The sequence below is a fragment of the Pleurodeles waltl genome, chromosome 3_1 (genome assembly GCF_031143425.1).
Source record: "Pleurodeles waltl isolate 20211129_DDA chromosome 3_1, aPleWal1.hap1.20221129, whole genome shotgun sequence".
Lineage (NCBI taxonomy): Eukaryota > Metazoa > Chordata > Amphibia > Caudata > Salamandridae > Pleurodeles > Pleurodeles waltl.
Window position 1 is genome coordinate 1,010,429,113 of NC_090440.1, and position 26,401 is coordinate 1,010,455,513.

At 42.4% G+C, this 26,401-nt stretch overlaps 1 protein-coding gene across 13 annotated transcripts in view; it reads right to left on the reverse strand.

The window, feature by feature from the left end:
- The window catches only part of SLC4A10 (solute carrier family 4 member 10), a 1,044,586-nt gene that overhangs the window by 303,323 nt on the left and 714,862 nt on the right, over nucleotides 1-26,401 (reverse strand). For all 13 annotated transcript variants that reach the window (XM_069224249.1, XM_069224250.1, XM_069224244.1 and 10 more), the window contains exon 10: nucleotides 15,017-15,163. In XM_069224249.1, coding sequence (XP_069080350.1) covers nucleotides 15,017-15,163 — 147 coding nt within the window. The remainder of the gene's footprint in view (nucleotides 1-15,016; nucleotides 15,164-26,401) is intronic.

Consider the following 26,401-nt stretch of genomic DNA (forward strand, 5'->3'; position numbering starts at 1 on the left):
TTTACAGTGGCTGAGACTCAGTTATTGAGCCTCATTCACAGTAACTGTCCATAACTGGGTAGTCAAAAACAAAAAACCTAAAGGATTAATTGGGAGAACCCATTTGATACAATAGTGCAGAAGATATGCGATGAAAACATATACCCAATTGTTCTACCTTTAAGGCTTAGACAGTGGTATAACAAAGGCCCCTGAGCTCCAGGTGGTCCACTCAGCACAGCACCTGGACTAAATGAGTCCAGAGGGGGCCCCCCTCCATGGTCTGTTCGGGGAGGCTCCCTACAGTTTCACTATGCCACTGGGCATAGACTATTCAGAAACTGACTCTTGCCCTTACTGATGTGTCTTCTGAATTGTGTAGAACAAGGGGATATTCACTTCCTGCTCACATTTTACAAAGTAAACATTTTGTTATGTCTGAATGTGTTAAAATTTTGGTCAATCCAAGAGTGTCAAAGTGGATGTGACTCCAAGCTATCTTGAGACAACACCATAAACGTCATAGGTGTTGTTTGCAGTTGTAGGAAATTCATCTTTCATGTGTGGTCACAACGTTTTGTTTTGCCTTTTGCCGGACCCATTATATTTTTGCTGTTATTAGACTTCAGTGCACTTAAACCTGCCAAACAGTGGTAAACAGTGGTAAAGTGCTTGTGCTCTCCATTTAAACATGGTCAAATTGGCATATTTCTAATTTGTTTATTTAACTTACATATATGTTTTTAATATATGGTATACAATGTACTGAGGATCTGTAAGTCAAATGTCACTAGTGGACTGCAGCACCTATTTTGCCATCCAATACAACTGTATAAAAATGGCTTTATGTGTACCACTGTAGCCTCACTGAAATTCCTGTCAAAATAAACCCTTTTGACACATACAAATCTGCCTTTTAAATATGAATGTGTCAACCTTATCTATGCCTTGTAGTCTACAAGGCAGTGTGTGTAGTATTTAAAAGTAGGACATGTGGAAATGTGAGTATGTCCTCACAGCAACTACCATTCAAAAGCTATTTTTCACTTTGGCATTACTGACTGTCCTATGTATAAAACCAGAGTGCAGGTTAAACATCCTAATACTGTATCTCAGAAATGTGAATAGAGAGAAAAATAATTAAACAACCATTTCTAATAGTTATTAAAAATCCAATTATGTGTTGAAGTTAGACGGTTAATACATATTAAGTAAAAATAGCTTTTAGAAATATATATTTGCCCTGCCTGAAGTTCCAAGAGGCCAATTGAAGAATGGGAGGTGTCTAGAAATACCAATTGACTACTTTTTAATGATTTTAGCAGGAAAGGGCAACAGTGACATTGGACTAAAATGCGATAGCTGTAAGGGCTCAACAGTGGCTTTTTTAGAAGGGTTTTGCTGGAGGTGGTTTTCCAACTTGCCTCAAACCCAGTAACTTCCAAGGAGAGTTTACACATCTGTATGATGGTATGGAATACTGTTTACTCTGTTAGTTTTAAACTAAGTAGAGGAGCGTGATTGAATGGTGAGCCTGATTAGATGGATCTAAAATGTTCCTTCACATTTTCTTCACTTAGGAGGGTAAATCCCCCAAGTGATGACTCTGATATCAATTGAAAGTCAGTAGTCTGCCAATGTAAATCATATACTTGGTCTTTTTTGTGTTTGAATTTAACATACAGTAATTAATTGTTTTCTTAAATATAAAATTTACCAGTTTCAGAGCTGCTAGGCACTTGTAAAAAGTTGAAGAACTCAGTAGTGGGGTTTTCAGATGATGTGCCCAGCGAGAAGCAGAATACTGCTTTTGCTTCTTAAAAGCTTTGTATATATTTCATTACAGGGGTGTGATATTGTATTTTTAAGTCTGGGCTGTTACCTTTTTTCCCATTTTCCTACCAATATTTTGACATTTATTTTTCTTTTCTAAGAGTATTATTAAATGATGGTGCTGAAAGAGCATTATAGTGGATTTTGATGTTATGTAATGGGGCTATCTCATTAAGGGTAGTGGTCACCTAGTCATTACACTCCTCCACTGTTTTGTGAACATTATTAGAGAATGAAGTTAGATAGCGATTAATATCCCAATACAATTTGCAAGCCCCCCTTTCTAGTCCAGATATCAGGGCTTGAAGTCTTGTCTTCTGGTGGAAAATGGAAAAGCAAATTTCTGCATTGTCTCATTATGGCAGAGACATGTTGTACTAGAGAACACATTTTGCAACATTGTAGAAGTGTATACATACATGTTATATTTTAACATAATCACAATACTTCTCCTTGTTTCATTGGCAATTTATGGCATTATGTTGGGGCTAGATAAAACTGTGTGGTATCACAAGTAAGTGGTGTGATTATATTGAAAGTAACTGAGAGCTCAGCTCAGCCAAATTGAAAATAATGCTGAGATGACTGCTCAAGACATACTTCTTGCTTGTTTACTGTACAATCTTGGATGTGGGAAAACAAAAAAAGTGATGGATGGGAAGCTTGAATTATTCTCAGCCGCACTTAAATTACTCCAAGCCACAGTCCATTCCATTGTTTGTTGTCCACCATGGCATCGCAAACATGACCAAGCTATTTGAAAATTAGCATTCATCCATCCCCAATAGCAACAATTTATGTCCAACCACTATGCCCAACACTTCTGAATGAAATGCAAGCATGCTCAAGAGGTTTTGAAGTACCTAGACCTTGTCAGCAGCCTACATCTTTTGGCATGGTGATCAAGTGACCTACCACTAGGAACACCTATTGCTCGTATGGCATTGTAATGGGAAAAACAAAAAAGTGATGGATGAAATGCCTGAATTACTTTGAGCTACTAGTAGTTACTTGTGCTGCATTCCAGTTCATTTTGTTCCGCTCATCAGACTAACTCAGGCAGGAGTCAGCTATATGTAAATCAACCTTGGCCCTGCTCCAACAGGAACAATGCAACCATAGATGGGTTACTGTCTTTTTGTTCCTCATCAGTAGGGTGCTGCTTGAGTACATGGCAAGGGAGCCACATATGAACAGCTCACCCTCACAGTCAGGGGGCTTCACTATGCAAGATAAAAATGTCATGTGTGTGTGCTACTTGAAATAATATCAGCCAATAGTAATTGTTGGATAGCGGTGCAGGGATTGAGAACTGCTTATGGCTCACTAATGGAAACATGTATCGTTAATATTTTCTATTATCCAATTTATGTATATATCTTTGAAATACTGTGCCACTATGGGCCTCATTTAAGGTCCACTTGATTTGGGTATTTAACTGCTTACTGACTAAGTGTTAGTATTTTTATTCTGCTTTCCTTTGGGATGAATGTGAGAGGTGCTAATAGGTCTGTGCATGAGATTGCTGCCAGGAATCTCTGTAATCCCTCTTTTAGAGTGCTGTTAGCATGTCTTGCTTAATGCATTTCAACAAAATTGTGGTTTGCTTTTCTTAGAAAATTCAGTTTAACTGATGACTTCTTTACTGCTGCTGTTAATAAAGCTTAAATGAACTATTGAATCTGGCTTCTAGTGTGAGTGTAGCATGTTTTGCCTAATGCATATTGACTAAAATATGATTTGACCCTCTAAGAAATTACCCTTCCACTGATCACTGTACTCTTTAATTCTGTTTGGGTGCAATAGGAATATTGCGTACAGGGCTCCTTAGCAATGTTTGCAGAGGAAGTTTTTTTTAACCTCTAATGTGTTATTCTGGAAACAATATGGAGTGGTCTTTCTAACTTGTTATCATGATTTCTTCTTAATCTAGCCGATAGTGGCCTGTCTTTGTGATTATTGAAATTATTTTAATTAACATTTCGGAGTAAATGACTTACTTACTATGGACTCATTTAGATTTTGGAGGGAAGTGAGATTTCTCCAGTTTCTGTTGGAAACTCAAAATAAGGAGTAGAATCCACTGGATTTCTTTACTTAACCTTGATGCTATTGTGTAGGTTACTCAGCCAATGGATTTCACTCCATTTTGAGTGCTTTCTCCAGAAATTGTAGAATTTCAGTTCCCTTCAATTTCTAAATGGGGCTATCTGCATTGTGTTAACCTTTGTAGGAAGTTCATCTGACAACTTTCATATGCAAACAAGTTTATAATGAAATTGGTTATGTTGGTGGGGTTGTTCAGGTGAAAGGAGATAAAAATGAATGCTATCTGTAATAATGACATTTATTCACAAATGTTTTAAATACAATAATAATCTTACTTTCTAATTTATTTGTAGCAGTGTTGCATATAGCACGTTTTGGAGATTAAGAAATGTTCACCGTCTGATTATAGTCAGAATCAGCACACTTATTATTGAAAATTTGGGAATTTACACACCTACCTCTGGATGTACAACCAGGAGTCCTGCACTGGAGAAAGAGTATATATGGAAGAGTGGGAGACAAATGAAAGTAGAGGGACAAGAAGTAACTTGCTGTGATGAGAGGTGGATCTTGTACATTGATGTACATTGCTGGGACAATAATGATGACATGTAGGAATAATCTTTGTACTATTGCAGTTTGTTTACTCTGACATTATGTCATGTCCATGCTAATGTGAATGTATAGGATATGGATTTGCCATTCTAACATGTCTGCTGCATTCAATCCATTCAAACAATGCACAATACTATAAACTTGAACAGGATTTATTGATATCCCATGTTATCAAGACTGTTCGTAAGTCAAAACGCGTTGTGAGATTCTGCACTAAAACTTCAAGTATTGCATCATTGACTGTGACCTGTGTGCGTCTTTAGTGATTTATTTTCTCTCTCTCTCTACATATATATATATATAAAAAAAAAAATATATATATATATATATATATATATATATATATATATATATATATATATGTAAAACATATTACACCCTGAAAAATAAATAACATTAAACTTAAAAGAAAATATTTTCTAAGATGTAATTAAAGGTATCAATAATTAAGTATGTTTAATAAATAAATACAAATATTTGAAACATTAATTTAAAACACTGCCCATTCAGCCCCATATAAAAACCTACAACTCAAAAATCATTGCAATTACAAATTCAATTAAAATTAAAAAAAAGCAAAAAGAGTCTAATAAAACCGAAAACTCAAAAAAGTTCAACAGTATTAAGAGATAAAATAGATAAAATAGATTATATATAAAAAAATATACAATTGACATTCAGAACAACAATGTTAAAATAAAAGATACTTAATTAATTAATTAACCCCTTCGCTGCCAGGCCTTTTCCCCCTCCTGTGCCGAGCCTTTTTTTGGCTATTTGGAGCAGTTCGCGCTTAGGCCCTCATAACTTTTTGTTCACGTAAGCTACCCACGCCAAATTTGCGTCCTTTTTTTCCAACATCCTAGGGATTCTAGAGGTACCCAGACTTTGTGGGTTCCCCAGAAGGAGGCCAAGAAATTAGCCAAAAAACAGTGAAAATGTTTTTTTTTTTTTTTAAATTGGAAAAATGGGCTGCAGAAGAAGGCTTGTGGTTTTTTCCCTAAAAAGGGCATCGACAAAGGGTTTGCTGTGATAAAATCACCAGCTTCCCAGCGTTCAGGAACAGGCAGACTTGAATCAGAAAACCCAATTTTTCAACACAATTTTGGCATTTTACTGGGACATACCCCATTTTTAAGATTTTTTGTGCTTTCAGCCTCCTTCCAGTCAGTGACAGAAATGGGCATGAAACCAATGCTGGATCCCAGAAACCGCAACATTTCTGAAAAGTAGACAAAATTCTGAATTCAGCAAGGGGTAATTTGTGTAGATCCTACAAGGGTTTCCTACAGAAAATAACAACTGAAAAAGAAAAATATTGAAATTGAGGTGAAAAAAACATCAATTTTTCTCTAAGTTTTACTCTGTAATTTTTTCCTGCAATGTCAGATTTTCGAAAGCAATATACCGTTATGTCTGCTGGACTCTTCGGGTTGCGGGGATATATAGGGCTTGTAGGTTCATCAAGAACTCTAGGTACCCAGAGCCAATAAATGACCTGCACCCTGCAGTGGGTTTTCATTCTATGCCGGGTATACAGCAATTCATTTGCTGAAATATAAAGAGTAAAAAATAGCTATCAAGAAAACCTTTGTATTTCCAAAATGGGCACAAGATAAGGTGTTGAGAAGCAGTGGTGTTTTTTGCAAAGTGCCTACCTGTAGATTTTGGCCTGTAGCTCAGCCGCCACCTAGGGAAACCTACCAAACCTGTGCATTTCTGAAAACTAGAGACCTGGGGGAATCCAAGATGGGGTGACTTGTGTGTCTGGGACCAGGTTCTGTTACCCAGATTCCTTTGCAAACCTCAAAATGTGGCTAAAAAAACACATGTTCCTCACATTTCTGTGGCAGAAAGTTCTGGAATCTGAGAGGAGCCACAAATTTCCTTCCAGCCAGCGTTCCCCCACGTCTCCCTAAAAAAATGATACCTCACTTGTGTGGGTAGGCCTAGCGCCCGCAACAGGAAACGCCCCAAAGCGCAACGTGGACACATCACAGAAAACAGACCTGTTTTTAGCAAAGTGCCTACCTGTGGATTTTGGCCTGTAGCTCAGCCGCCACCTATGGAAACCTACCAAACCTGTGCATTTCTGAAAACTAGAGACCTAGGGGAATCCAAGATGGGGTGACTTGTGTGGCTGGGACCAGGTTCTGTTACCCAGAATCCTTTGCAAACCTCAAAATTTGGCTAAAAAAACACATGTTCCTCACATTTCTGTGGCAGAAAGTTCTGGAATCTGAGAGGAGCCACAAATTTCCTTCCACCCAGCGTTCCCCCACGTCTCCCGATAAAAATGATACCTCACTTGTGTGGGTAGGCCTAGCGCCCACGACAGGAAACGCCCCAAAGCGCAACGTGGACACAACCACATTTTTGAAGGAAAACAGAGGTGTTTTTTGCAAAGTGCCTACCTGTAGATTTTGGCCTGTAGCTCAGCCGCCACCTAAGGAAACCTACCAAACTGTGCATTTCTGAAAACTAGAGACCTGGGGGAATCCAAGATGGGGTGACTTGTGTGTCTGGGACCAGGTTCTGTTACCCAGAATCCTTTGCAAACCTCAAAATGTGGCTAAAAAAACACATGTTCCTCACATTTCTGTGGCAGAAAGTTCTGGAATCTGAGAGGAGCCACAAATTTCCTTCCACGCAGCGTTCCCCCACATCTCCCGATAAAAATGATACCTCACTTATGTGGGTAGGCCTAGCGCCCGCGACAGGAAACGCCCCAAAGCGCAACGTGGACACATCACAGAAAATAGACCTGTTTTTAGCAAAGTGCCTACCTGTGGATTTTGGCCTGTAGCTCAGCCGCCACCTAGGGAAACCTACCAAACCTGTGCATTTCTGAAAACCAGAGACCTAGGGGAATCCAAGATGGGGTGACTTGTGCGGCTGGGACCAGGTTCTGTTACCCAGAATCCTTTGCAAACCTCAAAATTTGGCTAAAAAAACACATGTTCCTCACATTTCTGTGGCAGAAAGTTCTGAAATCTGAGAGGAGCCACAAATTTCCTTCCACCCAGCGTTCCCCCACGTCTCCCGATAAAAATGATACCTCACTTGTGTGGGTAGGGCTAGCGCCCGCGACAGGAAACGCCTCAAAGCGCAACATGGACACATCACAGAAAACAGACCTGTTTTTAGCAAAGTGCCTACCTGTGGATTTTGGCCTGTAGCTCAGCCGCCACCTAGGGAAACCTACCAAACCTGTGCATTTCTGAAAACTAGAGACCTAGGGGAATCCAAGATGGGGTGACTTGTGTGGCTGGGACCAGGTTCTGTTACCCAGAATCCTTTGCAAACCTCAAACTTTGGCTAAAAAAACACATGTTCCTCACATTTCTGTGGCAGAAAGTTCTGGAATCTGAGAGGAGCCACAAATTTCCTTCCACCCAGCGTTCCCCCATGTCTCCCGATAAAAATGATACCTCACTTGTGTGGGTAGGCCTAGCGCCCACGACAGGAAACGCCCCAAAGAGCAACGTGGACACAACCAAATTTTTGAAGGAAAACAGAGGTGTTTTTTGCAAAGTGCCTACCTGTAGATTTTGGCCTGTAGCTCAGCCGCCACCTAGGGAAACCTACCAAACCTGTGCATTTCTGAAAACTAGAGACCTAGGGGAATCCAGGATGGGGTGACTTGTGTGGCTGGGACCAGGTTCTGTTACCCAGAATCCTTTGCAAACCTCAAAATGTGGCTAAAAAAACACATGTTCCTCACATTTCTGTGGCAGAAAGTTCTGGAATCTGAGAGGAGCCACAAATTTCCTTCCACCCAGCGTTCCCCCACGTCTCCGGATAAAAATGATACCTCACTTGTGTGGGTAGGCCTAGCACCCGCGACAGGAAACACCCCAAAGCGCAACGTGGACACATCACAGAAAACAGACCTGTTTTTAGCAAAGTGCCTACCTGTGGATTTTGGCCTGTAGCTCAGCTGCCACCTAGGGAAACCTACCAAACCTGTGCATTTCTGAAAACTAGAGACCTAGGGGAATCCAAGATGGGGTGACTTGTGTGGCTGGGACCAGGTTCTGTTACCCAGAATCCTTTGCAAACCTCAAAATTTGGCTAAAAAAACACATGTTCCTCACATTTCTGTGGCAGAAAGTTCTGGAATCTGAGAGGAGCCACAAATGTCCTTCTACCCAGCGTTCCCCCACGTCTCCCGATAAAAATGATACCTCACTTGTGTGGGTAGGCCTAGCGCCCACGACAGGAAACGCCCCAAAGCGCAACGTGGACACAACCAAATTTTGGAAGGAAAACAGAGGTGTTTTTTGCAAAGTGCCTACCTGTAGATTTTGGCCTGTAGCTCAGCCGCCACCTAGGGAAACCTACCAAACCTGTGCATTTCTGAAAACTAGAGACCTAGGGGAATCCAAGATGGGGTGACTTGTGTGGCTCGGACCAGGTTCTGTTACCCAGAATCCTTTGCAAACCTCAAAATTTGGCTAAAAAAACACATGTTCCTCACATTTCTGTGGCAGAAAGTTCTACAATCTGAGAGGAGCCACAAATTTCCTTCCACCCAGCGTTCCCCCATGTCTCCCGATAAAAATGATACCTCACTTGTGTGGGTAGGCCTAGCGCCCGCGACAGGAAACGCCCCAAAACGCAACGTGGACACATCACAGAAAATAGACCTGTTTTTAGCAAAGTGCCTACCTGTAGATTTTGGCTTCTAGCTCAGCCGCCACCTAGGGAAACCTACCAAACCTGTGCATTGCTGAAAACTAGAGACCTAGGGGAATCGAAGATGGGGTGACTTGTGTGGCTGGGACCAGGTTCTGTTACCCAGAATCCTTTGCAAACCTCAAAATTTGGCTAAAAAAACACATGTTCCTCACATTTCTGTGGCAGAAAGTTCTGGAATCTGAGAGGAGCCACAAATTTCCTTCCACCCAGCGTTCCCCCACGTCTCCCGATAAAAAATGATACCTCACTTGTGTGGGTAGGCCTAGCGCCCACTACAGGAAACGCCCCAAAGCGCAACATGGACACAACCAAATTTTTGAAGGAAAACAGAGGTGTTTTTTGCAAAGTGCCTACCTGTAGATTTTGGCCTGTAGCTCAGCCGCCACCTAGGGAAACCTACCAAACCTGTGCATTTCTGAAAACTAGAGACCTAGGGGAATCCAGGATGGGGTGACTTGTGTGGCTGGAACCAGGTTCTGTTACCCAGAATCCTTTGCAAACCTCAAAATGTGGCTAAAAAAACACATGTTCCTCACATTTCTGTGGCAGAAAGTTCTGGAATCTGAGAGGAGCCACAAATTTCCTTCCACCCAGCGTTCCCCCACGTCTCCGGATAAAAATGATACCTCACTTGTGTGGGTAGGCCTAGCGCCCGCGACAGGAAACGCCCCAAAGCGCAACGTGGACACATCACAGAAAACAGACCTGTTTTTAGCAAAGTGCCTACCTGTGGATTTTGGCCTGTAGCTCAGCCGCCACCTAGGGAAACCTACCAAACCTGTGCATTTCTGAAAACTAGAGACCTAGGGGAATCCAAGATGGGGTGACTTGTGTGGCTGGGACCATGTTTTGTTACCCAGAATCATTTGCAAACCTCAAAATTTGGCTAAAAAAACACATGTTCCTCACATTTCTGTGGCAGAAAGTTCTGGAATCTGAGAGGAGCCACAAATTTCCTTCCACTCAGCGTTCCCCCACGTCTCCCGATAAAAATGATACCTCACTTGTGTGGGTAGGCCTAGCGCCCACGACAGGAAACGCCCCAAAGCGCAACGTGGACACAACCAAATTTTTGAAGGAAAACAGAGGTGTTTTTTGCAAAGTGCCTACCTGTAGATTTTGCCCTGTAGCTCAGCCGCCACCTAGGGAAACCTACCAAACCTGTGCATTTCTGAAAACTAAAAACCTAGGGGAATCCAAGATGGGGTGACTTGTGTGGCTCGGACCAGGTTCTGTTACCCAGAATCCTTTGCAAACCTCAAAATTTGGCTAAAAAAACACATGTTCCTCACATTTCTGTGGCAGAAAGTTCTACAATCTGAGAGGAGCCACAAATTTCCTTCCACCCAGCGTTCCCCCATGTCTCCCGATAAAAATGATACGTCACTTGTGTGGGTAGGCCTAGTGCCCGCGACAGGAAACGCCCAAAGCGCAACGTGGACACATCACAGAAAATAGACCTGTTTTTAGCAAAGTGCCTACCTGTAGATTTTGGCCTCTAGCTCAGCCGCCACCTAGGGAAACCTACCAAACCTGTGCATTTCTGAAAACTAGAGACCTAGGGGAATCCAAGATGGGGTGATTTGTGTGGCTCGGACCAGGTTCTGTTACCCAGAATCCTTTGCAAACCTCAACATTTGGCTAAAAAAACACATGTTCCTCACATTTCTGTGGTAGAAAGTTCTGGAATCTGAGAGGAGCCACAAATTTCCTTCCACCCAGCGTTCCCCCACGTCTCCCGATAAAAATGATACCTCACTTGTGTGGGTAGGCCTAGCGCTCGCGACAGGAAATGGCCCAATACACAACGTGGACACATCACATTTTTTCATAGAAAACAGTGCTTACGTGTGGATTTTGGCCTCTAGCTCAGCCGGCACCTGGGGAAACCTAGCAAACCAGCGCATTTCTGAAAACTAGAGACCTAGGGGAATCCAAGATGGGGTGATTTGCGGGGCTCTGACCAGGTTCTGTTACCCAGAATCCTTTGCAAACATCAAAATCTGGCCAAAAAACACTTTTTCCTCTCATTTCGGTGACAGAAAGTTCTGGAATCTGAGAGGAGCCACAAATTTCCTTCCACCCAGCGTTCCCCTAAGTCTCTCCATAAAAATGGTACCTCACTTGTGTGGGTAGGCCTAGCGCCCACGAAAGGAAATGGCCCAAAACACAACGTGGACACAACATATTTTTTCACAGAAAACAGAGGTGTTTTTTGCAAAGTGCCTACATGTGGATTTTGGCCTCTAGCTCAGCCGGCCCCAGGGGGGGGGGAAATGCCCTAAAATAAATTTGACCCCCCACCCCCCCAAGCCCCCCCTGCCCAGGTGCGACCCTTGCCTACGGGGTCGCTACCCATGCGTGACATTGGCGCCAAAAAACTAATTCCCGGTGCCTAGTGGTTTCTGCCCCATTGGGGGCAGATTGACCTAAAATCGACCAATCTGCCCCCAAAGGGGGCAGAAATGCTCTAAATACAGTTTGCCCCCCAGGGAAGCGACCCTTGTCTGATGGGTCGCTCCCCATCTCTAAAAAAACAAACAAACAAAAAACAAAAAAAACAAAAAAAACATTTGCCCTGGCGCCTAGAGGTTTCTGCCCCCCCTGGGGGCAGATCGGCCTAATAATAGGCCGATCTGCCCCCGGGGGGGCAGAAATGGCCTAAAATAAATTTGCCCCCCCAAACCCCCCCCACCCCCCCACCTCGGAGCGACCCTTGCCTACTGGGTCGCTCCCCCTGCGTGACATTGGCGCCAAAAAACGAATCCCCGGTGCCTAGTGGTTGCAGATTGACCTAAAATCGACCAATCTGCCCCCAAGGGGGGCAGAAATGGTCTAAACACAGTTTGCCCCCCAGGGGAGCGACCCTTGTCTGATGGGTCGCTCCCCATCTCTAAAAAAACAAACAAACTAAAAAAAAAACACTAAAAAAAAATTTGCCCTGGCAACAAGAGGTTTCTGCCCCCCCTGGGGGCAGATCGGCCTAATAATAGGCCGGGGGGGGCAGAAATGGCCTAAAATAAATTTGCCCCCCAAACACCCCACCCCCACCGCCCCCGGAGCGACCCTTGCCTACGGGGTCGCTCCCCCTGCGTGACATTGGCGCCAAAAAACAAATCCCCGGTGCCTAGTGGTTTCTGCCCCCTTGGGGCAGATTGACCTAAAATCGACCAAGCTGCCCCCAAGGGGGGCAGAAATGGTCTAAACACAATTTGCCCCCCAGGGGAGCGACCCTTGCCTGATTGGTCGCTCCCCATCTCTAAAAAAAAACAAACAAACAAAAAAAAAACACAAAAAAAAAATTTGCTCTGGCAAAAAGAGGTTTCTGCCCCCCCTGGGGGCAGAAATGGCCTAAAATAAATTTGCCCCCGAACACCCACCTCCCCCACCCCCCGAAGCGACCCTTGCCTACGGGGTCGCTCCCCTTGCGTGACATTGGCGCCAAAAAACAAATCCCCGGTGCCTAGTGGTTTCTGCCCCCTTGGGGCAGATTGACCTAAAATCGACCAATCTGCCCCCAAGGGGGGCAGAAATGGTCTAAATACAATTTGCCCCCCAGGGGAGCGACCCTTGCCTGATGGGTCGCTGCCCATCTCTAAAAAAAAAACCAAACCAAAAAAAAAACACACACAAAAAATTTGCCCTGGCGCCTAGAGGTTTCTGCCCCCCCTGGGGGTAGATCGGCCTAATACCAATAGGGCGATCTGCCCCCGGGGGGGCAGAGATGGCCTAAAATAATTTGGCCCCTCCCACCCCCCTGGGGAGCGACCCTTGACTACAAGGTCGCTCCCCTTGTGTGACGGCGCAAAAAAAAGATCCCTGGTGCCTAGTGGTTTCTGCCCCCCTTGGGGGCAGATTGACCTAAAATCGGCCGATCTGCCCCCAAAGCGGGCAGAAATGGCCCTAAATACATTTTGCCCCTCCAGGGGAGCGACCCTTGTCCAAGGGGGTCGCTCCCCATCTGTAAAACAGAAAAACAAAAAAATCCCTGGTGCCTAGTGGTTTCTGCCCCCCTTGGGGGCAGATCAGCCGAATCAAAATAGGCTGATCTACCCCTCCCAGGGGGGCAGAAATGGCCTAAAATAATCCCCCCCCCCCCAGGGAGCGACCCTTGCCTAAGGGGTCGCTCCCCTTGCGTGAAATTCACGCAAAAAAAAAACTCCCTGGTGTCTAATGGTTTCTGCCTCATCAAAATAGGCCAATCTGCCCCCAAGGGGGACAGAAATGGGGACAGAAATGGCCTAAATATAATTTGCCCCCTAGGGGAGCGACCCTTGCCTAAGGGGTCGCTCCCCACCTAAAAAAAAAAGAAAACATAACAAAAAGAAAAAAAAAAAAAAAGATCCCTGGTGCCTAGAGGTTTCTGCCCCCCCATCGGCCTAATAATAGGCCGATCTGTCCCCAGGGGGGGCAGAAAAGGCCTTCCCAAAAAAATGCCCCCCCTGGGAGCGACCCTTGCCAAAGGGGTCGCTCCCGTTGCGTGAAATTCGCGCGCAAAAACAAACTCCCTGGTGTCTAATGGTTTCTGCCCCCCTTGGGGGCAGATTGGCCTCATCAAAATAGGCCAATCTGCCCCCAAGGGGGGCAGAAATGGCCTAAATATATATTGCCCTGTAGGGGAGCGACACTTGCCTAAGGGATCGCTCCCCACCTAAAAAAAAAAGAAATCATCACAAAAAAAAAAAAAAAAAAAAAAAAAAAAAAAGGTCCCTGGTGCCTAGAGGTTTCTGCCCCCCCCAGGGGGGGCAGAAAAGCCCTTCCTAAAAAAATGCCCCCCCGGGAGCGACCCTTGCCCAAGGGGTCGCTCCCTTTTGCCAATTTCACTGAAAAAAAAAAAAATCCCTGGTGTCTAGTGGGATTTCAAAAGCCGGATTGCAAGCAATCCGGCTTTTGAAACCTGTGAGAGACTACAAAGGGAAGGAAATACCCCATGGGATTGAAAAAGAAATGCAAAAGCATTTCTTTTTCAATCGCGCTGGAAGCTCTACTTCCAGCGCGATGGGGGAGACCCTGTGACTAATCAGCGCGAGCTCGCGCGCTGACGTCACAGAGGGGGTTGGGGGGGTCAGGGGTGGGAGGGGAAGGGCTTCCCCTTCCATCCCTGACTTGGGGGGGTGGGGGGGAACCCTACAGAGGGAGCGAGAGCGCACCCTCTGGGCTCTGTGCACAGGACGTAATGGTTACGTCCTGGGCACAGCAGCACTGTGCCTCAGGACGTAACCATTACGTCCTGGGCACAGAAGGGGTTAATACTTCAATATTATTGTTAAAAAAGAAAAACTTTATACTTCAATTAAACTTTAATTGTATAGTAGTCACAATATTATGACTTTGATAGGAAGTATGATTCATGTTCTGCCATCGATATTAAAGATTCAGACCCCATGAATTTGGATTGGCTACTGCTGTAGGGCCCAGTCCCCAGGTTAACACTCGTGGAGTGTGATTAATGTTACTCTCAGCATTTAAATGCATTTCAGCACATTTTTATTTATGTTTCAGTATGCTTGTGTAAAGTGCCATGAAATATAAGAGTCTTGTATTTCTGGTGTCTCACTGTACATACAATGCCCTACACGTATTCACAACATTAACATATTTCCAGAACAATGAAACATAACGAAAAAGATTTTCACCTTTCAGACAATTCAAAAAGCTGCAATCTTGATATATAAAAAAAATATGAAAAACGTTAAACCATTTGTCATAGTTGCCAGAAATCAGTAGAAGCATCAAGGCGCCATATAAAACATTGTCATAATAAGAAAATAAGCTTTGTGATTGTTTAGTTCATATTTATGTCCACATTTTACCACATTCCTAATTGTATCTACAGTACCTGAGATGGCACATTTTTGGGAGGCTCTATTCGGATTGAGGGATCCCATTCACCAGGAGGTAGAACAGTCACCTGATCAAGAAATTCATCTATTCCTGATACAAGATCATTGCGGTCTTTAGATTTATATGCAACATCATGGAAAACCTGTGGGTATAGATCAATGTTATAAACAAATTTGTAGGATACGTCAAAAAGAAAGTGAACTCCAAACAACTTATTACAGTCAGTCTACTATTTGATATTAATTTACATTATTACTTTATTCATTTCCCGTGAATGTATTACGAGCATTTTTCACATTTGCACATTTATAAACCCATTGCCTTTTCACAATAGTTCAAATCAAATAGTGTAACCCTGTTACAGGTGCACCTTTTACTTCTACAATTATTCCCCTATTTTATTTTCAGCTAGGAGACACTGGTTCCATTTTGACAACATTGTGTAACAGTTTCAGATGCCATGCAGAAATTACCAAGCAAACTGGTACATTGTATTACATCTGAAGAGCTCAAATAAATGACATAGTAAAGTGCACACATCCACAAACACACCCTCCAGAATACATTATACAAAAATATAACTACAGCCCCTGGCAATGTATGGATATTGGTGTGTTTTATTGTATTGTTTGTAACATTTATATACCAATTCATACCACTGGCAATGCAATGTAATTCTCTGATTTGCATTTGCTTCCCGGAGACCATTCAGTGTCCCTGATTGAAAGGACATTGAATATAGTTTGGTCTGTAGAAGAGGTGTTGGTTGAGGTGTGTGAGATTTAAAGATGTGATATAACCTCATGTGTACTGTGGATGTGACTTTCCCATCTACAGGACAATCTGGGGATAAGCAGGTCCCATCTATCCTCAGGGGATGTTTCTGTCCCACATTTCTGCCTGCAAATCAGGAGCTTTCCTTGAAATCTAATGCTTTATATTTTTAAATTATGAGCAGTGAGGTATGATGAAACCTACACTGAGTTGTATGACTAGAGGTACTCTTGGAAAGGGAAATTCTCTTGCCAACGGTACCACTGCTTGCTGTATTCCTGATCAAGGATCTCCACAGGAAGATGATTCCGGAGCTGAAAACCACTCCAATAAACCACCAGGAATGGTAAAATGGGGGCCACTGACCTGGGCCAATGCTCTCTGCTCTAACTCAGTTCACACACATTCTTTCTACCTCCATGGAGAGGGCAGATTGGGGGGGATTATCCAGCAACATACTTGGCTGTGGCAGGTAAGTGAAAGTACCAGGGAAAGAAAGAATAAACAGAATGCATGCAGGGGCTGACTTATAAACACACCAGGCTACCTCCAATGTTCCCCAATCCATAGAGAGTCTTTCTATCCCTCTTGGGGTCAAGTTTTACTCCCAACCTGTCAAAGCAAAGGAGTCAAGAGAATCCAAAGAAAGATTTGTTTTTAAAAAAAGACCCCAAATGGGATGGAGTCTCAGCCAGTCCAGACATTTAGGCAGCCTAGAACCAATAATGCTTTTCTGCCCCCCTGGAGGGTGGATTAGATAATTTACACCAATCTGCCAACATTAGGAGGCAGAAGACCCACTATATGAAGTAAAGCATAAAAAAGGAAATTGAGTGGGACAGGCTTCTCCTGGCATCAGCTGCCACTACTGGCTAAAAAGTGTATTTCAGCTCCCCCACTAGGGCAAAAGAAAAGAACTAGAGCATCACTGGAAAAATGTGGCTACATAAAGTAATTCTGCCCTTAGGGGTGGAGCAGAACAACCAAGACATGATGTTAAACAAAAAAGGAATGGAAAGAGAGCTTTGCCTATCTTGCCCTCTGGCTGCATTACTACCCCAGAGCCCAAGACAGTCTTTATGCCCCCATAAGAAGTGCTGCTTTGGAGTCTGTCCATAGCTCAAACAAAAGCTCTCCAGACCACCAAGGAAAACAAAATCTGGAAAAATTAATAGGGTGGGGTGCTGACTCATTATGGTTTTGGGTGTATCCAATGGTCTCAGACAATCTTGTCGCCTGCATGGGACGTATGGGGCTTACTCCTTTCTACCTGCTCCAGTGGGCAGTATTAGGAAATTACAGCATTCCCCACTGTAGGAAGATGTTGCCAGTCTACCCAGCTCTTATATTCAGGTAAAAAATATTATTTTCTCCCCTCAAGCAGTCATTAATTTTCCCCAGGCTCATGAATGCTTTTATTTTTTTAGGTGACAAAAGCACCATTCTGGGTGAGACAGTGGTGAGCTATGCCTTAATATAACTTGGACCCACAAATACTAATTTTAATATAAGCTTATTCACTGAATTGAGCCCCCTTTTTTCCAGATACCAATATTCGAAATCCAGCTGAGGCTTTATTAATTAATTCCAACCATTCACTAATACGTATATTATTTAAAATATACCCCCTTTTTGTTTTATACATCATAGCACACTCCTTACTGATGGTCTTTTTCTTGACAGTTGTCCAGGTCATTTTTTGTCCTGATGAGACCCTAGTGTCCAGCATGAGGGTTGAAACGCCGTTGACACGTTAATCAGACAAGACCTATTTGATTATGTTTTAAATTATCAATAAATGTATTGACAAGAATGCTTTATAACTTACTAAGAGGCTGTCTTTGTGAGATTCACCAAAGATCACAGAACTATACGTGATTTATTTATTGCTTTATGGTGTGGTGTCTCCTTTCTCGCTTGGGATCACTTTTTTCAACTACCACTCTTTGTTTATTTTCCTAAAGTATTATTACAAACATAATTCACCATTATATGCTGATACAGTTTCCAAAGCATTAAGAACACGTTTTTCACATATGTGTTGCTACTGGATTCAGAGGAGCTTTTTTGAAAGATTCTAGGCAAAGATTTTCGTATTCTTTTAAGATTTTGTATGAGTTAACCAGTAGCAGGATTTTTATGCTATATTATTTAAATTGATTGAAAATGAGTTTCACGTGGATAAGTGTTTTGTGATAATTACACTTACATTTTGGGTTGCTCTTGTATTTGTTTAGTGTCTAGACTCAGGGCCTGACTTAGATCTGGGCAGAGAGAATACTCTGTCACAGACATGACAGATATCCTGTTTGCCATATTATGATCCCAATACAATATAATGGGATCATAATAATGTGGAGGGGATAGTTGGCACTTTTGTGGTATAGTATTTCCCTCTGCCCAGATCTAAATCAGGCGTCAATATTCCTTGGTTTTCCAGTGGGAATGGCTGCAGTAAATGCACACTGGGTCGACAGACACCCCACGAAATCCACAAACCTTGGTTAATTCTGAAATCTAGAGATCCAGGGGAACCTAGAGTAGTTTGGTTTGTGTGGATCACATTAAGGGGGCACATATATGAAAGGTGTTGCTGCCCCTTAGCACCCCCCCTAAAGCCACCACGTATGCCCCGTATTTACATTTAAAATATGGCACACCATGGTGGTAGTCAGGGGGACTAGCGTCATAATGTTTTATGCTAGTCTAGTGCTTTGCAGCAATAGCATCACAAATGATGCTGCTAATCCTGCAAAGCATCCAGAGGTCCATTGTAACCAATGGGAGCCTCTTATTAATGCCTGCACTTAACAGGCTTTAACAAATGACAATAAAAATGACAACAAGGAATCTCATAGATTTCTTTGTGCCATTTTTACAGACCCCCTAGTGCCGGAATACCCCCTTGCATAATGTGGCGCAAGGGGCTACAAAGCGCTACAATGAAAGCACTGCCCCACTTTGTAAATAATGTGCATAGTTTTTGCCCTTCCAACGGCACATTAGCATAAAATGTGGCGTTGGAATGGTGCAAGGCCACCATAAATCTAGGCCCAAGTGTTCTAGCCAAAAGTGACAAAGTATGGCTCAAAATTGCTAACTGTCCATATTAACTTGAAAGAAAACCTAGTACAATCCAGCCAAAGGTAAAGTTTTATCTCTCAACAATAAGACCTTTCTGCTGATAAAAATGTTAGTCCACATATACCAATGAGTAAATGGGACAGGAACAGATCAAAACCATGTAATAAACACATTGACACTAACTATATTAAATTCACACAGTCCTAATTTTGAAACATTTCTGTCTGGTATGACAGGCCCATCCACAATTGCCTGGTCATATTTTTAATTAAAGGAGTGCAGGAATATAGTTCTGCCGTACTTTTGTGGTACTATTTTCAGTGGGAGGAGTGCAGGAATGTAGTTTGGTAGTACTTTTTATGTTTGATGCATGATCTAGAAATTTCTGTCAGACAAGCATCAGGAAAGGTATGTTTTCACCCATGCTTTGCCAGATGGAAGTGATTCAGGATACGAAAAGCAGTGTGCTCCTTGGAAATCACACAGTCCTATGTTTCCATCCATGTGTCATTTGTTTCAGAAATGTGTGGTTTCTCTGCCTGCTGGCTGACCTTTTGCAAAATACTACATTCATGCCTGAGATAAAGTGAGAGAAAACTGGACCTTATTAGGCATATTTATTACATTTCCAGGGCATTCTCTCTAAGCAAAGATATTTGTATTTGGGTTTATAAAGCAGACATTTAGGTGCTGTAAGGGGCCAAGAACAGGTCAACATAGCAGGCAGATACACAATAGGGGCAAACAGTTAGTGAGGATAGAGTAAGGATTTGAGGTCTTTTCTGAATTTGATTAGATTTTCCTCCTTACCAAAAAGCAGAGGAAATTTGCCTCACAGATACGTTGTGGCTACAGAGAATGATCATCAACCAGTGTGCATCATTTGTGAACTGGAAGTTGGACCAAAAAAAAAGACCTGGGTTCGCCTGGAGGAGGACGATACTACACATAGGGGGTTATTACAACTTTGGAGGAGGTGTTAATCCGTCCCAAATGTGACAGATATACCACCAGCCGTATTACGAGTTCCATAGGATATAATGGACTCGTAATACGGCTGGTGGTATATCCGTCACTTTACCGTCACTTTTGGGACGGATTAACACCTCCTCCAACGTTGTAATAACCCCCATTATGCTGTCACTCAAAAAGTCCTTGAATCATGAAACAACAGTGCTTTGGACATTGAGCCTGATCAAGCAAATCCCAAAAGAACAGAAAGGTTTGTGGTAGTGAAAGCAGCAGAGATTGTGAGAGGAACAAGGGCAGCTTGTGAAACTGGATGCCACAATACTGTTTGTGAGCAGCAGTAGATCCAAAAGCCTTTCTGTGTTTGATGTAAAACATGATCTACCTGAAAAATTTCCTAGAGTTGGTTGTATGTCACTCTCCCAAATAATTTAGCATAACAAACAGTTGTGAGTTGGGGCAATTATTTACTAATAGATCACAGTCTAGGGAAGGATTTACTTAATAAAAGAACAATAATTACCTTGACACACTGATTACAGTGAGTACGTCTTGGTGATAGGTTAATGCTAACCACTTGAAGATAGTTGTATGCATAAGATAAAGGGAGAGCCTGAAGGTCTGTATTTCACAATTATACTGCTGATTTCAGGTTGCACAAGCTGTTTAAAGTTAGATATTCATTGATTGCAAACAGGAAAAAAAATCAGGTCCAAATAGTGCAGCTGCCAACATCCCAAGAATTGATGTAATCTCAAAGCAAATATTTGATGTTTTGGTACTTTGTTTCTAGTCTTTTCCTGTCTCTGGTGATAGGTCCACTCACAACAAAAGGGGGACAGTTTTCATTTGGATGAGGTTGGAAATGCTGAGCCATAGGGCTATCCACATTTCCTGCAGATTCTAGACATTTCACTCAAAGAAATATTTGAAAAATCTGTTATTTCATACGCAGTTTGATGTTTGATGGATATTTTGGAAAAAAATGTAGTTGTGTTGTGAGAGGGTGGGTCCTGACCCACCTAAACTGTCCTAGAGGTTTACATTTTTATCCACCTCGTTTGGACCTCTGCTGTGAATTAGTCTTACTGAGTCTCACTCCCTACAAGCTTCTATAAAATGGAAGTAAGTGACAGTATATTAAAATAAAGCCCATTGATATGCAGTGGTAAGAGGCTTTGGGCTGGTTACACATAAACACAAATACACATACTTGTGCACATGTGTAGGCAGACTGAGTAGGACTACTATTTAAATCATCTGGTATGTGTGAATCAATATCTTATCGCAGGTGAGACCTTGAATAAATTGGTGATGATCTGTGCAGGACTTATAATTTAATTGGGCATCCAAAAAGAAATGTCCCCTTTTCCTTTTTTACTATAATTTGAATCTGTAGAACATTACAGAGTCTGTAGTGCTTCACCTCAAGTTGTGTTTTACTGTAGTCATACTGAAGGTAAAAGCTGTGCAAAAATCTTACGTATGCATTGGCTCAAGATAGAGGGGGGAAGATTACTTTCTTCTATATGTTTTAAAAAGGTTCAAAGTGCAAATAGAATATTAATTTGCCCATATTTGCATTCTTTGATATACATTGGGTTTTCAAATATGTTCTTGAGCTAGCCTTTAATGAGATTAAGGCCTTGCATTACACTGCTTAGCAAAGTTAATTACTTTGCTGAACAGATGATAAATCAAAGACCGCCCCCATACACAAAAAATAGGCCCATTTGAAAGAAATTAGACTTGTACTGTGAGAAGATGATATGGAGGAATTAGCACGGGCTAATTAACTCACAATTACTGATAATCCTGGAAATGTCCTTTCCTTTCTCATAGAGGCAATGGTTGCGGGGCAAGCAGGACCACGGCATTACTTGCACCATGGGCTTCCTTATTTTTGGAGAGAGGCAACTAATATGCTATGTCATTTAGATACAGAATTACAGATGTTGAGGAGAGCTACGACTGACCGAAGCTTGAATGTGTCAACTCAGAAAATCCCAGGATGCTGTGTAGGGGTATAAACCAGGGATGGAGGAATAATGTGATATCCTTCAATTCGACAGAGACATCCATCTTCTTGACCACTTTCCCTTCACTTTTGATTCCCTGCACAAGGGGGAGAACTCTAAGAAGCACTGGGATCCAGGATGGGACTGCCAGAAGAAGAGGACTGACCCTGCATATGTGAACACCAATCTGAAGTGGTGTAACACTTAGAACTTGTACTTTCTTGCACTCTGTTGGAACTTTGTCTCCAGGGCCCATAGCCTATCTAGTCGACAGAAGAAGGTGGGCTTGTTGTTGATCCTGTACGAGAGGGTACGTGGACCTGAACAGTCAGTCAATCAATCAGTCAACATACTTTATTTTGTTTAATTAAAACCATAAAAGTGCACACTGAATAAAAATGACATATGCCATGTTAAATATAAAGTATTAAAAATATATAAACCAATACAAAATAAAACCACCTTCCAATGTAAAAACAATTAAGGTTAAAATTAATAATCCCAGGTTTTACACAGCACTTCTCTTCCTCAGCCTAACAGCAGCAAACAAAATATTTGCCTCACTGAAGCAATCATGGGGACAAGATAACATTTGAAGGTAAATAAGAGCTGTCTTTTAATAGGATTATAAAACGTTGACGAATGGAGCAACAGTGATCATATAGCTCGTCAACCTTATGCCATCCTTCAGGTTTAGCAAGTCTGCAGTGAATACATTCAGTCTAAATCTTGTTCATACAAAGCAATGGTAGGGAGTTATAGTAACAATTAGATAAGTCTCTATAGATAATCCAGTTTTTACAAGCCTGTAGGCCCATAGGCCTCTAGGCTCGTACCATGGGAGCTGCCAGCAAAAGCTGAAATGGCAGGGTAATCTACTGTGACTGGGTTATAATAAGTATAGTGAAAGTGTTTTACCCATGTACAATCAATAGCACTGTTGGATGCCCTCCAAAAAAGGTTGATTAACAATCTCCCAGAACTTGGCACTATTTCTCAATATGTCCATCTGTAACAACTCATTCCAGACTAGAGTTTTAATTTCTTTTTTACAGTCTTCTAGGGTTTGTTTGTAGGATTTCCTACATTCCATTATATTGGTCTTATCCTGGGGTAATGCCTTTTAAGGCTTTTAATAAGGTTTGATGGGCCACTGTGCATTTATGGTCAAACCACCTCTCCTCCATCCTTAACTTTGCCTATAAGTCTCGAAAGGCTGCCGGAAAAATGATTACAGATCCTATAAGGTAAATTCATCTCTAATACATTAAGGCCCATATTTATACTTTTTGACGCTAAACTGCGCTAACGCAGTTTAGCGTAAAAAAAATTTGCGCTGTCTAACGCCATTCTGAAGCGCCATGCGGGCGCCGTATTTATGGAATGGCGTTAGACGGCGCAATCAGACCGGCGCTGCCTGGTGTGCGTGGAAAAAAACCACGTAGACCAGGCAGCGCCGGCGTTGGGAAAAAATGACGTTAGGGCGTCTTAAAATGGCGCAAGTCAGGTTGACGCTAAAAAATCGTCTTAACCCGATTTGCGCCATTTTTTCGACGCCCAGACGCCATTTCATGACTCCTGTCTTAGTAAAGACAGGAGTCATGCCCCCTTGCCCAATGGCCATGCCCAGGGGACTTGTGTCCCCTGGGCATGGTCATTGGGCATAGTGGCATGTAGGGGGGCACAAATAAGGCCCCCCTATGCCACAAAAAAAAAAAAAAATTATACTTACCTGAACTTACCTGTACTTCACTGGGATGGGTCCCTCCATCCTTGGGTGTCCTCCTGGGGTGGGCAGGGGTGGCAGGGGATGTCCCTGGGGGCAGGGGAGGGCACCTGTGGGCTCATTCTGAGCCCACAGGTCCCTTAACGCCTACCCTGACCCAGGCGTTAAATTCAGGCGCAAATGCGGTTTTTTTTTGACCCGCCACCTCCCGGGCGTGATTTTTGCCCGGGAGTATAAATACGACGCATTTGCGTCGCCGTCATTTTTTTAGACGGGAACGCCTTCCTTCCATCTCATTAACGCAAGGAAGGCGTTCACGCCAAAAAATGACGCTCTTTCTTCATACTTTGGCGCTAGACGCGTCTAACGCCAAAGTATAAATATGGCGTTAGTTTTGCGCCGATTTTGCGTCGAAAAAAACGACGCAAATTCGGCGCAAACGGAGTATAAATACGGGCCTAAATAACTCCTTAAAAAATTGGTCAGACACCGCCTTACTCCATTTCAATCTACGAGCCCGATCCTGCAGGGAGATGTCAAGGTTACTTGGACTCACTACAGAATCGTCCCCCTCACCTTCTCCCCATTCCATCGTAAGAATTAGCAGGTTGTGGTCACTAAAATGGAACCGCTTAACAACACTAGACAGAACAAACTAAGCCAAATAAACAAAAATAAATATAACATCAATAGTGGTATTCAGACCTCTGCCAATAAACATTGAGGGAGTATTCCTACCCCTGTCATCCCTGGTTTGAACAAGATTAAAATCTGAAATAATGCCTTCAAGCAGAGCCCCTGCTGTGTGTGCTCAAATGGGTACTTAAACAAAACTCTGGGTCAAGCATGTCATGCAAATGGCATCCCCTCTGGCATAAATGCAAATTGAAATCACCTAGCAGAAAAACTGAAAATGGAGTATTCTGCTTCACCCCAAATGAATCTAAAAAGGACTTTAGGAAGAGCCCTCAAAGAAAAATGATAAAAATTGATTATAAGAAAAATTGGTTTATTTTTAAAAATTATCTGAGCAGCTAACATGTTGCTAGAGCCTGTTTAGGGCCTGACTAGTCCTTGGTGGGTACCCGTGGAGGGGCACCTCTTAAGCCCTGCCGAATACACAAGCATCCTACAAGTGGTCAGGAGGCCATAAGGCCTGGGGTATGCACGCATACAGAGTAACCTGTATTCAGAGCCATGTAGTGATTATGAAGAAGAGATTACCAGGATTCCAGAAAGAAGAGCAGGTTCTGGTTGCTGCACAGCTACCTGCTGCTGGAAGGTGACAGTTTGGAGCTGGACTTGCAAAAGTGTCATCAAAATTAAATGTATCCTAGTCTGCTGGCTTAGTGTACTAATGCATACACTATAGTGGCCTGTGATTGACCTCATAGTTACAGGTTCAAGTCCTGGTGGGTGCACTCAGACGTTCATCCACTGAGGTCAATAAAATGAGTTCCTTTATGTTGGGTAATAATAAACATCTGTTATTCAGCACCAAGATGCACATGGGTGAATGTGCACTTTACAAATACATGTCATGTTATCAGGTAAAAGGGCTAGAGATCCAGGTCTTGAGCTTTCCCTCATTAAAGAGAGAGCAACTAGAAACCACATTGTGAAAATGTTTGTACCATTAAACCCAATAATTGTAGTGGCTTTTCCCTCAATTCCAACACCCCAGTGCAGAGCACTTTTTTCAAGTGTGAGGCAGTGAGTGCTTAAGCCTTTATAACTTTTTTCCACAAAAAGATATCCAGGCCAAGTTTTCACCCTTTTTGACATGTTGAAGGTTATAATGGTCCCTAATTTTTGTTGCTTCTTTTCGAAGAAACAGATAGAATAGCCACAATGTAGGAAAACTGTAGTTTTTTCTCAGTTCCCAGCTTTCATGCACACGTAAAGTAAGATTTTTTTAATCACTGGTTTCCCAAAAGTTTTTTATTAAGTGAGAAGTCATTTTCGTGGATTGATGAAAGTTTTCCCAAAGACACAAATGACTGAAATCCCTAACTAATGACAATTAACAGGAAAACACTAAAACAGGTGAAAATGTTTTCATCCACATTTTTCTGCCTGATGGCTGACTTACAAAAGTGATACACCACTACCTCAGTCAAAGGCCTTTGACTGCATGGATATATAATTTTTGTTGGTTGTCTAGAAACCTGCAATACAATGCCCAGAGCCATCAAAAGAGCTGCAGCTCATAATGATTTTTCATTGTGTAGGGCCAAAGCAACAATTCATGTGGCAAAATGTAATTTAATAAAAATGCATATGAATGAAATCTATGCATTTTATTTATATGTGCCTTGGATAGTGATTTTAGGAATAGTAGCTATTGTACAACTATGAATTTGGAAGCTTTCCACAATATCAGGTGATTCAAGGGCAGTTTGTAAAATGTGCCTTTCTTTGACACGTTTAGATTGGGAAGCCAAAAATGAAGAGGGGGTCAAATGTCTTGCTGTTCTGTGTTTCCTTTCTTCTCCTGGCAAAAACAGAGCTGCACTTCTGTAGGTGGGACTATCACCCACAATAGGAAAGGTCTGAAAACAGAACAAGGAAACATCAAATATATTCTTTTCAAAATCATGCATGTTGGCTATGTGGGTAGCTAGGGTATTTGTGCTTGGACTCAGCTGGTAGCCAGAAAAGGTGACCAACCCCAGACATTTCTGAAAACTAGACTTTCAAGGGAGCCCAGAATGGAGTGACGTTAATGGATTCCACTAAGTGGTCTTAGCCAGAACGCCCCATGGATATAAAACTTTGACAAAATTCATAGATGTTTCTCACATTTCTG